General features: G+C 44.5%; 1 protein-coding gene across 1 annotated transcript in view; it reads left to right on the top strand.

Moving 5' to 3' along the window:
• Nucleotides 1–14,235, top strand: part of LOC134958380 (uncharacterized) — a 30,430-nt gene extending 16,195 nt beyond the window's left edge. The window contains exons 8-11 of the mRNA XM_063940937.1: nt 8,009–8,190; nt 8,358–8,530; nt 12,273–12,487; nt 12,601–14,235. Of these exons, the coding sequence (XP_063797007.1) occupies nt 8,009–8,190; nt 8,358–8,530; nt 12,273–12,487; nt 12,601–12,839 (809 nt within the window). The 3' untranslated portion in view covers nt 12,840–14,235. The remainder of the gene's footprint in view (nt 1–8,008; nt 8,191–8,357; nt 8,531–12,272; nt 12,488–12,600) is intronic.
• Nucleotides 14,236–14,413: the final 178 nt, after the last annotated feature.

Raw genomic sequence — 14,413 nt, 5'->3', positions numbered from 1 at the left:
GTTTGAAAACTGCACACAGCATAGGCTGGGACGATCACTCAGCACATGCACTCCTGTGCATGAAATGGCAGCCGCAATAAAGCCATGCCCACGAATCTGCTCGCTCTCTCCCTCCTTGCATAATTTGGTAGCCAGGCAGCAAAAGCTAGGGGCCATGGCTACCTGGCCCCTGGGATTTGTCGAGCCCTGGTTTAGATCGTCAAACTTAATTGGTTAGTTATTTCCTTGCTTTATGTTTGGAAGAAGAAAAAAATCAGTTGTATCATATATACAATATATATAAAGAATGCTAATTGAAAACCATATTCCAGGCTTTAAATGCATCTAGGTATGATTGAGGAGTAATGTAGAAGACTAATAAACAATATCACTAGTTATATATCCATATCACATACTGTGCAGTCCTATAGTGTATGTTTTTAATTATGTTTCTCCCTAATATACAGGAATACAAAATTTTAAGAAAAACTATGTATAGGTTTCAAGAAAGTTTGCCTCTACTAATCCATTTACGTGTTTAAATTCTGTACGTGTTCCCTGTACTGTGCTACTTATACCCCTTTTCCACCTCGTCCAAAAACATGGGTTTTTGCACGGGTGTGTGCATTTACACGTGTTTTTTGGCTAGTGGAAACGTCTCCCTCTGAAAAAACCCGGGTCAAGTGATCTGGGAATCCTACCAGGGTAGGACGCGGGAATGACCCGTGTAAGGTGTAGTGTAAACAAGTTACCCATGTCAGTCGACACGGGACCCGTTTACAGCATGTGAAGATCCCATACCTCCCTGACCGCAGGTTTTCGCGGGCAGTCTCGAGGTTGGGGGGGGGGGGCAGCGCATGCTGTCTCTCCTGCTATGCAGACAGCAGCGCTGGCAGAGAAATTGTGTGCCGGAGGCTGGGGGCAGCTCAGCAGCTTCCAGAGTGCCGGGCTTGCCCCCAGCAAGACAGTGGGCAGCATGGAATTGGTGGTGTGGCCTAACGGGTACGAGGCCATGTCCCGGGGGTCCTGATCTACCGGTTTTCCCGGCGCTTGGAGATAACTTCATCTCCAATCGCCAGGCAGAAGAAACTGTATCCGGGTGCAGTGTAAACGGCGCCTACACGGGATATTCCCGGGTTCGCTCCCATAGTGGAAAAGGGGTCCTTCTCGTGTCTGACCTGGCTTGGAACCGTGTTCCAAATCCCGGGGTCAGACCCGAGACTTCTAGTGGAAAAGGGGTATCACCGTATCCTAAGATACTACTCAAGGAACTGTAGATAGTATGTACACAATTTTAATGCTAGGCATGTGCATCCGCTGGGTCAAGCACAATGTGCCAATATGCTATTCATGGTACAGGTATATTGTTATATCTGCTTGAGGCTCCTAATTGCTTTACTTTGGTTTTTATTGTTAGACTTTTACATGGTGTTTTCGTTAAATTCAAATTGGTTTACTCATATTAATTATAATTTCTCTAGCATGCATAGGGTATACTGGGATGGTAAATTACAGTGGGGTATAGATGGGTCCATTGGAGCAGGTGCACTTTAAATTTCTTCAACCTAGTGTGTGCTGGCTCCTCCCCTCTATGCCTCCTCCCATCAGACCAGTTTAGAAAACTATGCCCTCAGAACTTGTCACATGCTGTAGGGCTCCAGTGTTTGTTTTTTGGGTTGTTTTTCCTTTAAATATTTTATATTTCTCTAATTTTTCAGACAAGCGCCTGTCTGCATCGAGGGACTTAGGGGGAGGGGTGGACCCGTCCAGACCTTATAGAGAGGTATGGCCCCGGATACCTAGTAACCATGACATCGGCCATGGGGTGATCTCTCACCGCAGCCGTATGGAGGGCTGGTGCTGGATCCTCAGAACCTGCCGACACCCCCGAACAGCTGAAGTTATGCAAGACTGTTGAGCATGCACTGGTTCACGAATAGCGGGATACCCGGTTCACAAGGCGTCAAATCATTGATCAGGCACACTTCTCTAATAGAGCTACTATGCCTTATTAGACTGTGTGTAGATTCCGCTGTAGGCGCACCATAGCAGAGGGGCAGAGCTTACAGAGCAGGACAGCAAGCGCCATTATACATACCGCGTGTACAGAGTTCAGCTACAGCGACGCCAGAGCCAGCGCGGACCTCACAAGTCTCCCGGGACTGTGGTATGCAGTGGGGGCTAATTGTTGGGAGGAGCAGGTTACACTTGGGGTTGCTATTAAGTGACTCCGGAATCAGTACTGCCTGGCTATATTATACACAGCTCATAGTGTGCTGGTTTCTCCCACTATGTGCTTTCTCCTGTTGGCTGTTTTATTTACTACTGCTTGCAGGGGTGACACACTGTACTTTTTCCTGTGTGTGTGTGTGTCATCTATACTGTGTAAGAATGACAGGGAAAAGTATTCTGTAAAGACTGCTCTAATAAGTTTACACAGACATCTGAAGGATCACATATTTTTGACCAGTGTACGGAGTCTGGGTAATAATCTGACGGCAGGTCTCAAGAGTCTACACCAGTGTGGCTGTACACTTTAACAGGTGTCATGACAGATATTTCCTCAGAACTGGATGCTCCTGGCCACAACAGACAAGCTCTTAGACAGTCTGTGGAGGAATTGGTCTCTAAAAAGTGGTGGATTAAATCCTCTACTCATCCGCCCAGACTAAATGCACCAAAAATGCATGTTCCCACAGGTCCTGCAGTTGAATGACACGGGGGAAGACATGCCAGATATAGAGGATATGGATTAAGAATGGAGGAGGAAATTGGGGACCCTTCTCAAGGGGTTGAGTCACTCATTTGTGCAATACTGAGGTTATGGAAATACGTGAAAAAGACACTCTGGTAGAACCTGTATATTTCAGTAAACCACAAAAGTCTAGTGTTAACGTCTTCTGTCTTCTGAACGAAATGCCTAATTTAAGGAAGCTTGATTGCATTCTGTTAAAAAAATTCCAGATTCTTAAAAGGTTTTTGTCTTTTCTCTTTCCTCCTGAAGACAGGAAGCTTTGGGAAAATCCACCCACGGTTGACTCTTCAGTTTCTCGTCTCTCTAAAGATTGCACTTCCACTCCCGGGGGCTACTTCTTTAAAAGACTCCTCACACCATAAGATTGAAGCAACACTAGAAACTGTTTCTGCAGGGGGGTACACTGGTATTCCACAGGGAATAACATAGGGGGTGTAGAGTTGGATCTTGATACGAGGCACCGCTTTGACTGTTCCCAGGATGCACTGCACCGCCGCCTGTATATCCCCGCTTCCAGGCACTGGAGCTCAGTTTGTAAGTTGGTGCCTGCAGTGCATGCTGCTAACAGGATGGGCTGCATTAGGCAGCCCTAATAAGAGCTTTTCTAAGAAGAAAGAAGACTTCAAGGGCCGCAGCACAGGCACTAGATGCCATGGATATCACTGACATTCCGAGCTACGGCTCAATCACCTCCCCCAGCGGCGCTGCATACTCCTGTGCCCTGGTTGCCGGGTACTTGCAGCGGAAGCGCTCTGGTTCCCATAAGGTACACATCACCGCTGCTGCTCTCTTGGATCACGTGGCCGCACTTCATGAAGGAGGGAAGAGGGTTCCCCAGGTGGGACCCACTGAAATCGTGATCCAGATGCGGTCCCAGCAGATGGACCATGCTTCCGGCGTGGTCACTCTGGCCGTGCAGGGACCCCACTATATCCACCAGGGCAAGGAGCACATGTTGGATTTACTAAAATCAGTTTATTATAGGATCCATAGTACCCGGTGGTAAAGTCCTGCAGAGTGCATAAGGCACTGACCTGTAGCCCATCCCCCAGCTCCAGGCGCCATCTACAGCAGGTGTTCTCGCCCTGAAGCTGCATCTCTCCTTCACTCCCTGTCAGCGTTTGGGCGCCATTTCACAGAGCTGCGCTGATTCTGGGACTGCTTGGCACTGTCTCCTCTGTAAAGCCGCCTGTCTCATGAGCGCTGTGCATTTACGGGACACTTAAGTATTCTACATGTCGTTTAGTATGAATATTTAGTACAAGTATCCTGTGATATACATCCATTGTTTACTGTGCATTGTTATATCTGTATTCATACATGTATATGTACTATTACTAATCCAGTGCAGTTTTATTGTTATGTAATAATTTCTACATTGTACATGTGACTGTGTGTGCCTATAGCTGCTGTGTGGTTTCCATTCTGTGTATGTCGCACATATTGCTATCACTATATTCTGTACCCTGGGGGGGCTAAGTGCATCAGGGTCTCGTATACCATATAGTATTCCACAGGATATACTGTTTTTTGTATTTTTATCTGTGTATTTCAGTCACCTCATACCTCTTAAATCCTCTGTTTGTGCTCAGCATTTGCAGTCACATACCATAGGTGGTTTTTGTCGGGTATTGTGCTTGTCTTTCTATATTGTTCTGTCACGCCCTATGGCTACATTCTCAATGTCTGCTGCACAGTGCGGGAACTCCGCGTACGCTCATGCATCAGGCAGTGCTGACGCCATGGTTTTACCTGAGGAAAATATATCAGCTGAGGGTTCAGGTATTGGGTGTTCTGCATCCCCCAGTCAGCCTGCAGCACCGGTGGCACACCAAGAATCACCTTGGGCTGATTTTTCAAATTTGCTGACTACGCTTGTAACACGACTTACACCCCCTGTGGGACCTCCTGTGCCATTACAGCCACATATTGTCCCTGTAGTTAGTTCGCCATGGGCAGATACTGTCTACTCATTTACAGCAATTAAATCAGTCCTTTGTTAAAAGCTTAACCCTTGCCCTACTGGTACCAAAGGGTCATCTAAGTGGGCCATTTCTTCCTCACAATCTACTCATGTTTCGGATACTTCATCCGATGGGGTTGGGGAATATACTGATCCCTTAGACACTAATACAGCTGATTCTGATGTGGAATCTGTGACGCAGGTTGATGTTCCTGATATAGTGGAGGCTATCAAACTGATTCTTCAGATTGATGATGAGACTGACCCTCCAGATACGTCTAAGCAACCTGATAAGTTCAAACGTCGGAAGGTTACTAAATTAGTCTTGCCACATTCTGACCATTTAATTGACATACGTCAGGAATCCTGGGAGTCTCCAGGAAAGAAATTTTCCCTGTCTAAAAAGATGCTAGCTCATTATCCTATCTCCGCAGAGTTAAGTACCAAGTGGGAAACACCTCCACCAGTGGACTCGCATGTGGCCCGTCTTGTGTCATCTACTCTGCCTGTCACTACTGTCACCTCTCTGAAGGAACTGACGGATAAGTGTGTGGAGGGCTGCTTTAAGTCTATTTACACTCTCTTGCTGGTGCTGTACATAGTCCCACTTTGTCAGCCTCTCGGGCTGCAAAAGGTATTGAAGCCTGGGTTCAAGCAGTTGAGGCAGAGCTACCTCAGAATTTTCCAGATAATGCCAGACAATGTCTATCATGTATTATCAGAGCCTCCCATTACATTCATGAGGCAGCCTCTGATGCAGGTGTTATGGCGGCCAAAGCGTCTACCACGTCCATACTGGCTCACCGGATTCGGTGTTTACGGTCCTTGTGGGTGCACCTGTACTCTAAGAAGACCTTTGAGGTGCTCCCTTATTAAGGGAGGTTATAATATTTGTGTAAGATTGGAACAAGATTGTGACTGACTTGGTGTCTGCCAAGACTGCAAGTCTCCAAAGTACTAATCCTTCGGCTCCGAAGGCTAAGAGTAAAACTTTGCGATCCTTTCGACCTCCAGGTAAAGAAAATGGTCAGGCGTACCCGAGACAAGCTCGCGCTTCCAAATCCTCAAAGTCAAAACCAAAACTTTCTTGGGCTGCCCGTCAGCCTGCTTCCAAATTGGCCAAGCCTGCTGCATGACTGGGCTGTTGAGCAGTGACTCAGGTGGCTCAGTTTCAGGGAAAGTGGTTACCATACGAAACCATCCTCCCCATAAACATCTTTGAACTAAGGACGATTAACAATGTCCTTTTTCAGGCCTTCCACCTGTTACAAAATCACGCCACTCAAGTACAAGCAGACAATGCCACCACGGTGGGCTACATCAATCGACAAGGCGGAACCAAAGGCAAGGTGGCTATGAGAAGTCACCAATATCCTCCTTTGGGCAGAGTGACATGCCACGGCACTGTCTGCCGTATTCATTCTGGGAGTGGACAACTGGGAGCCAGATTTCCTCAGTCGGCAAGATCTCCACCCGGAGAGAGTGGGGTCGCCACCCTCAATTCTTCTGTCAGATAGTATCCCTATGGGGTTGGCCTCAGATCTGATGGCATCCCGACACAACACGCATCTTCAGTGTTACTGCTCAAGGACAAGGGACCCACAGGCGACAGCTGTAGATGCATTTTTTACGCCCTGGACCTTTTAGACGATCTATCTGTTCCCTCCATTCACTCTAGTACCACGAATCTTAGAGGGAAAAGGTTCAGGCAATTTTAATCTCCTTGGCGGGCCTGGTACGCAGATCTCTTCTCCCTGTTGGTAGCCAACCCCTGGCCATTGACGCTGAGATAAGATCTTCAGCAAGGCCCATTCGTCTATCCAAACTTACAGCGGCTATGTTTGACGGGGTGGAAGTTGAGAGGGAGATTTTAGCCAGGAAGGGCATTCCAGAGGCCGTTATCCCGACTGCTCCATGCTAGGAAAGATGTCACATCACGGCACTACCATCGGCTATGGAAGATGTATGTCTCCTGGTGTCAGTCATCGTTATCTGCCAGCGGTTTTCAAATTGGGTCGTTTTGCCTTGTCAGTCTTTTAACAAAAATGGTTGGCCTAGATCTCGGAGGTTCAGACCTTTCTTAAGGGTGTGCTCCACTTGCAACCACCTTTTGTATATCCTACGACCCCTTGGGATCTCACAGTTGGTGTTGGATTTTCTACAACCATTGCAGCAGGCGGAGTCCAAGTATTTGCTTGGAAGACTCTCACCTTGTTGGCTCTTGCTTCTGCGCGGCGACTCTCTGAATTGGGGGGCCTTGTCCTGAAAATCTTGGGTTTCACGAAGATCGTGCAGAACTCAGGACTTGTAGGTTGTCTCGGCATTTCACATAAATCCACCTATTGTAGTTCAGGTAGTAACCGATTCCTCCACGCCTCGTAGTTTGGATATGGTGCAAGCGTTGTGCATTTATGTCAACGGAATGGCTCGTACCCGGAAGTCAGATACTCCTTTGTTTTGTATGAGGCCACCAAGATTGGTTGTCCTGCTTCGAAGCAAACCATTGGATAAAACTCACTATCCAACAGGCTTATTCATTTGTGTCCTTACCTTTGCCACAGTCTGTCACCGCCCATTCCACTAGGTCGGTGAGATATTCCTGGGCGGCTGCTCGTGGAGTCTCTGCCTTGCAGTTGCGTAGGGCTGCTACCTGGTCCAGTGCCCACACTTTTGTTAAATTCTATTGTTTTGATACCTTGGCGTCGGGCGCTCAGTTTGGTTTTGCATGGATCTCGGCACACACCCACCCGTAATGAGAGCTCTGGCATGTCCCCACTGTAATTCACCATCCCAGTATACTCTATGGATGCTAGTTAAAACTGGATTTTGGTACTTACTGGTAAATGCTTTTCTCCAAGACCATAGGGGATACAGGCCGCCCACCTCTGTGCTTTCTTTTCTGCATATTGTTTGTGTTGTTGTGCATCAGCGTATGCGCGTTGCTTTCGCTATTTTTTTGTTTTACTTTTTAAGTTATGTTGCTCAGTTTCTCTTGTTCTTCTATTCTGTTTTTTCCTCCTCCTTGAGGCATGTTCCGTCTCCTTCGGGCACAGTTATGGAGACTGGTCTGATGAAAGGGGGCATAGAGGGGAGGAGCCAGCACACACTAGGTTGAAAAAATTTAAAGTGCACCACCTCAAATAGAACCATCTATACCCCGCTGTAATTCGCCATCCCAGTATCCCCTACGGACTTCAAGAAAAGGATTTACCGGTAAGTACCAAAATCACGTGTATTTTTTTGGTGTGTATGTGTGGTTTTTTTTTTTTTTTATTTATTTTTTTTTTATGCACTTTTTTAATGTTTTTCAGCTTTGCGGAATGATGAGTATTATCTGGCTGGTTTATCCATTTCACTATCACTGGTGCACGGTGGACCCGCTCCAAATTTTTTTTCTCCTGTCTTATACAATGCTCTAACATATGGCTGGAAAAATACTCCACTTGTATTACAAGATCTTGTAGATGTGGAAGCAAAAGAAATTATGCAGAAGGTATATACATAATGTTAATTTAATTACTGCATTTATTTTTAATTATGTGTCAATGATTTTATTTATTTTTTTTGTATATTCATTTTGAGTCGTGATTTCATTATCTCACATTTAGTAATGTCATGTTGACCTATAGATTTACCCATTTATATTTTTTTAAATTTCAGATTATGAATGCTACTTCAGTTGAGAATCTTCAAGACGTGTTGTATGAAAATAACCTGCTCCTTAATCTTGCTGGCTGTCTCCGTGTAATTAAAACAGTTGACGACAAACACCAAATTGTTCAAGACTACTTGCATTGGTATCTACGGGATAGAACAATGCATTCTGAAGAGAGGTTATTACATTTAAAGTTTAAATAATGCCACGTTTATTTAATTGTTGGATTTTCCAGTCGGATTATACTGACTTTATAGAATACTTTAGTGTTGAGTAGAATGCATAACCAGTTGCTTCTGTATGCTATAAAGATTAGCTGCATAAAAGAAAATACCTTTTTTTTTTTTTTTCTTTTTTTTTTTTTGGAGATAAACAGCGTAACTATTTAAATGTGTGCAAAATGTAGAAAAAATGTATATTAAAATTTAGTGTTGGTAAATTGCAATGAACAAAAGTCCCTCTAGAGCAGTGGTTCCCAAGCTCTGTCCCCAAGTAACCTCAACAGTTCGTGTTTTCCAGGTCACCAAGCAGTTGAACAGGTGTATTCATTACTCACTGACACATTTTAAAAGACCCACAGGTGGACCAAATTATTTCACTTGCAATCCTGTGAGGGGACCTGGAAAATATTAACTGTTGGGGGTACTTGAGACCGCGGTTGGGTACCACGGCTCTAGAGGGTAAAACAGGATTTTAATTACCTACCGGTAAATCCTTTTCTCTTAGTCCGTACAGGATGCTGGGCGCCCGTCCCAGTGCGTACTGTATCTGCAGTTATCGGTTATGGTTACACTCATGTTGTTTTTCTTTTCAGTCAGTCCGTTGCTGATGTTATTCATGCCATGGCATGCGGTATGCTATTTTTGTTTGTGTTTACACAGGTTGTTACATTTTCGGTCAGCATATTGCTGTATATTTTTCATGCCGTCAGCTGGTGTTCTATTGAATGCCACGTTCTGCGGCATGTTTGAGGTGTGAGCTGGTATGACGCTCACCGTGTTTAAACAGTAAATTCTTTCCTCAAAATGTCCGTCTCCCTGGGCACAGTTCTATAACTGGAGTCTGGAGGAGGGGCATAGAGGGAGGAGCCAGTTCACACCCATTCAAAGTCTCTTATAGTGTGCCCATGCCTCCTGCGTATCCCGTCTTTACCCCATGGTTCTTTTGGAGTCCCCAGCATCCTCTACGGACTAATAGAAAATGATTTACCGGTAGGTATTAAAATCCTATTTTTCTCTTACGTCCTACAGGATGCTGGGGTCCATATTTGTACCATGGTGATGTACCAAAGCTCACCGAACGGGAGGGAGAGCGCGGAGGACCTGCAGAACTGATTGACCAAACTTTAGGCCCTCACTGTCCAAAGTATCGAACTTGTAAACGTAGCAAACATGTTAGACCCAGACTAAGTAGCTGCTCGGCAAAGTTGTAAAGCCTAGACACCCCGAGCAGCCACCCAGAAAGAACCCACCTTAGAGTAGAGTGGGCTTTAACAGATTTGGGACACTGCAATCCTGCAGTAGAATATGCATGCTGGATAGTGACTCTGATCCAGTGAGAGATCGTCTGCTTAGAAGCAGTACACCCAATTTTCTTGGGATCATACAGAACAGAGTCCGATTTTCTGTGACGAGCAGTCCTCTTCACATAGATTTTCAGAGACCTTGAAACATCTAAGGACTATGACGAAATAGAGGAGTCAGTAGTAGCGACTGGTACCACAATAGGTTGGTTGATACAAAAAGCCTACACAACCTTTAGAAGGAACTGCTGATGTGTCCGGAGCTCAGCTCTATCTTCACGGAAGATTAAGTAAGGGGCTTTAACAAGACAAAGCCCCCAACTCCGACACACGTCTAGCAAAAGCTAAGGCCAACAAAGTGACAGCCTTCCACGTGAGAAACTTGACTTCAAACTCCTGTAGAGGCTCGAACCAATCCGATTGGAGGAACTGTAACACCACATTAAGATCCCATGGTGACATAGGTGGCACAAAGGGAGTCTGGATGTGCAGAACTCCTTTCAAGAAAGTCTGTTCCTCAGGGAGGGAAGCCAGTTTCTGGAAGAAAATGGATAAGGCCAAAATCTGGACCTTTATGGATCCCAAACTCAGGACCATATCCACACCTGCTTGCAGGAAGAGGAGAAACCGTTCCAGTTGAAATTCCACTGTAGGAAACTTCTTGCATTCACACCAAGATACATACTTTTTCCAAATGCAATGGTAATGTTTAGACGTTTCTCCTTTCCTAGCCTGTATCAGGGTAGGAATAAACTTGTTCGGAATGCCTTTTACGAGCTCATATCTGGTGTTCAACCTCCATGTCGTTAAACGTAGTCGTGGTAAGTCTTGATAAGTGAATGGACCCTGTTCCAGAAGGTCCTCCCGAAGAGTAAGAGCGTTCAGGATGCTCCTCACAGCGCTGCAGTAAAGTACCGCTGAGCCGTCCGGGAGCGCACTTAATACTGCGCTCCTACCCTGAAGCCGCCATCTTCACACCGTCCCCCTGCTTGTTAGGTGGTGGCGGTGACTCCCTCGCCACACTTCAGCTCTGCAAGGGGGTGGTGGCCTGCTGCTGGGGTGAGCATTCCCCTGCGGCGGGGAGCGATCTATACCCTCTGGAGCTCAATGTCCAGTCAGTGGAGACAGTGGCTCAGACCCCGCAGGGCGGACACTCCTCCCCCGTTATTCCCCCCCTGCTGGCAGGCTGTTGCCAACAGCCTCCTGTACAAAAACAAACTCTAAAAAGTAACTTTACTAGAAAAACTCTATAGAGCTCCCCTAGGTGTGAACGGCTCCTCCGGGCAAATTTTCTAAACGGAGTCTGGTAGGAGGGACATAGAGGGAGGAGCCAGCCCACACTATTAAAGTCTTAAAGGTACTAATATGGACCCCAGCATCCTCTAGGATGTAAGAGAAATTTACTAAATATCAATTTGTTTTTGGAGTGTTTCAAAAATTTGAGTGTTATTTTACAAATCACATATTTACTAAATCCTCAATCAATTTCAAATCTTTTTTTTATTTTAATTTTAGACTAGTACTTTAGAGTCTGGGTACAGGTACCATAGGCCCATTACATGCTGGCCCTTGTGGTTCTAAAAGTTCAAAGCTGCTGGTGTAGGATTGCTGTAATCTCTAGTATCACTGTAAAGAAATAAGACTGGTACCCACACCATTTTTCTCCTAATTTTGATTAACCAGAATGGGCTCAGAAACTTTGTAGGATGGGTTAATCACGCAATTTTTTATTTTGTTTAAATTTAACTCTTTATTCTATAATATACCAAAGCATGCACAGATATTGAGCTATGCCGTCCTTATAATCTGTCTCTATTTGACTGATGTCTCCCATAAATAAGGGAATCTCAATGTAATTGACTAAAACTGGACACCAGAAACTGAAGATACCATAAAACACACTGCTTGTCCAGCGATTTGTTTTAGACTTCACACACAATTTTGTGTAGATTTTACCTAAGTAAACAGGCAGCGTTAGTTTAGCATCAGAGGGTGATCGTCAGTGGTGAGTACCAACCGGGGGCCCAGCTAGGAGTGACCCCCTGGTTTACTGTGCAGCTGACAGCATAGTGTGGAGGGCAGAACCCTCCTGTGGGGTCCCGCTATGGCCCCCGCGTGAGACTGGCTAAATAAAAGGTAAACCAAGCATTTATGTGAGGTTTTTAGATGCAGGGAAACATGGCCAGTATAAACATACAGCAGTAGCTCCGTTGCCATGGTGGGGGTCGGAGCTACATTAGAGCGGGCTCAGCAGCATTTTGGCACCTGCAGCAGCCTCCACAACTGCCCCTAGATCTTTCATTTCATCCTTCCGGAGTCCAGAAGGACTACCTATAGTTTATCTGTAGCGATTTGTTAATGTCCCAATATTCTATTGATTTAAATGTTTTAATTTTAGATTTAAAGAGGGACTGAAGACATTGGGTGTGCTTGACGCAATGAATGCGCATCCGGATTTATTTAAAAAAGCATTTATATGGAAAAAGGATGTTATGACATCCGATGTCGTGTCTCATCTCTTCAAAATATCCTATAGTCCAGTGGGTAGTAATGCAAGGATTCGTGAAGAGAGAATTATTTGCTACTGGCGAGACTTTATTCTGGATTGTGAAGGTTAGTATACTTTTATTTTCACATGCTTACATATATGCAAAAGTGCAAATGCCGGTACTAATGATTTTTAAGTTGATGATAACATTTGCTTTTATTTGGTTTCACTATTTCAGAGAGAGAATGCAGAACCAAGCTACAAGATATACTGTTGTTTGTGACTGGCGTAAACCATATTCCACCAATAGGACTTGACCCACAGCCATCCATTGAATTTATTGATGGATCGTCAGCCTATCCAGAGGCTAACACTTGTGGCAATGTGCTTAGACTTCCATTTTCCAAAGGTTACAAAGAATTCAAAGAAAACTTAGAATTTGGTATTCTGAATTCACCTGGTTTTGGCCGACCATAGTATGTTTTGTTTTTTTTACATCTTTACCGTTTGTAACGTTTCTTGAAGTTGGAACATAGATGTTGACTATGACACTTAAAGGACCATCCCTCTGTATAATGTAGTTTCTGGATAGTTTTGTATTGTCCAAAACTGGGCTAGATGCTGATGGAAAAAAGTATATATATATATATATATGTTCAGTGTCACATCTCTCTGCCCAAATCATCTAACACACCGCATAACACTATGCTACTACTGACACTAACATTGAGACACACAACCTATGTATAGTATTTGTATCCAAATATACATACACTAAAACACAAACTCCAGTGGTTTGAGCTCAGTTAACTTATGTCTTCTTATGCTGGGTACACACTGGCTGATATATCAGCCGTTCTGTTGAATGGCCCATATATTGTGGGTCAGTCAGCCAGTGTGTACGAACGATATATCTGTGAATGCTGTCCGTTGGCCCTGCAGTACAGCCGACTACCAATATATCTGTCGATTTTATTGGTGCATCGCTGTGTCTATGGGCGGTCAATGAATGGGCAGGCACATGTTAACACCCAAACAGTTGATGATGTCAGTCCCGATGGATCAGGCAGTGTGTTTGCTCAACACAATGCCCGGCCGTCCATACATATATATGCAGATATATCTACTAGTGCGGCACTTCAGCTATTGAGAAACTACACATCTCAGCACGCCCTGACACAGCTTTAGCATTCTCTGACAGCAAAACTGTGTCAGGGCATGCTGGGATATGTAGTTTCACAACAGCTGGAGGGCCGCAGTTTGGACATGCCTGTACTAATGTGTACCCAGCATTATATATATCAAAGGTGGCCTCACCTACAGTATAAGTAGTGCAGCCCACCATTCCTCATAGTTAAAATATCTCAGTGTGCAGGTGTCCATTTTAGAGGAGGTGACTAGGAGTTTTCATTATGTTTAAACATTTGATTCATAGAGTCTATGTGCAGCCTTTTCAACCCACCCTTTTTTATTATGGGGATGCTTTAAAAACTTGCTGTTTTTTCAACATATTTAGTTAAATGTTTGTTCTGTTTTTATACTATTTAGAGCAGAGTAAAATTTACGGAGGGAGTTGACTGCAAAACTGCAGCTGGTCTTGCCTATATTTTTGTAATAAAAATTTAGAAATTGTGACCCAAGCCTGATATTTAAATTGTCACAGTATATCACACATTTATTCCTGTGGGTGTTCTATTTGTGTCCATTACAATGTTTCTCATTTATCTCCTTTAGTTCTTGTACGGTCTGTAATGTAGCTTTTTTTTCAGTGTCCTTTCTATCACATCCTACAAATTGCATCTGCTGTTATATTGTAATGTTTGTGCTTCCTTAAAAAATAAAAAAAATAAAGTATTTACATTTAAAGTCAAAATGGGACTGACTGCAGAATGCTTGCAGCAACAAATAGCTAGTGTGTCATGGAAATGCTTTTGGCACACGATATAGTAAAAAAATTTCACACAGGAGGCAGAATACAGTAGCTACGGGGGGAGGGGAGGGGAGAGGGAGTGTTTATACACAGTGTAAGTCCCAAGGTGGGTACACAGTGG

This window comes from Pseudophryne corroboree, chromosome 9 (genome assembly GCF_028390025.1).
Source record: "Pseudophryne corroboree isolate aPseCor3 chromosome 9, aPseCor3.hap2, whole genome shotgun sequence".
Classification (NCBI taxonomy): Eukaryota; Metazoa; Chordata; class Amphibia; order Anura; family Myobatrachidae; genus Pseudophryne; species Pseudophryne corroboree.
The sequence above is the reverse complement of the archived record's forward strand: the minus strand, read 5'-3'. Positions and strand labels throughout refer to the sequence as shown.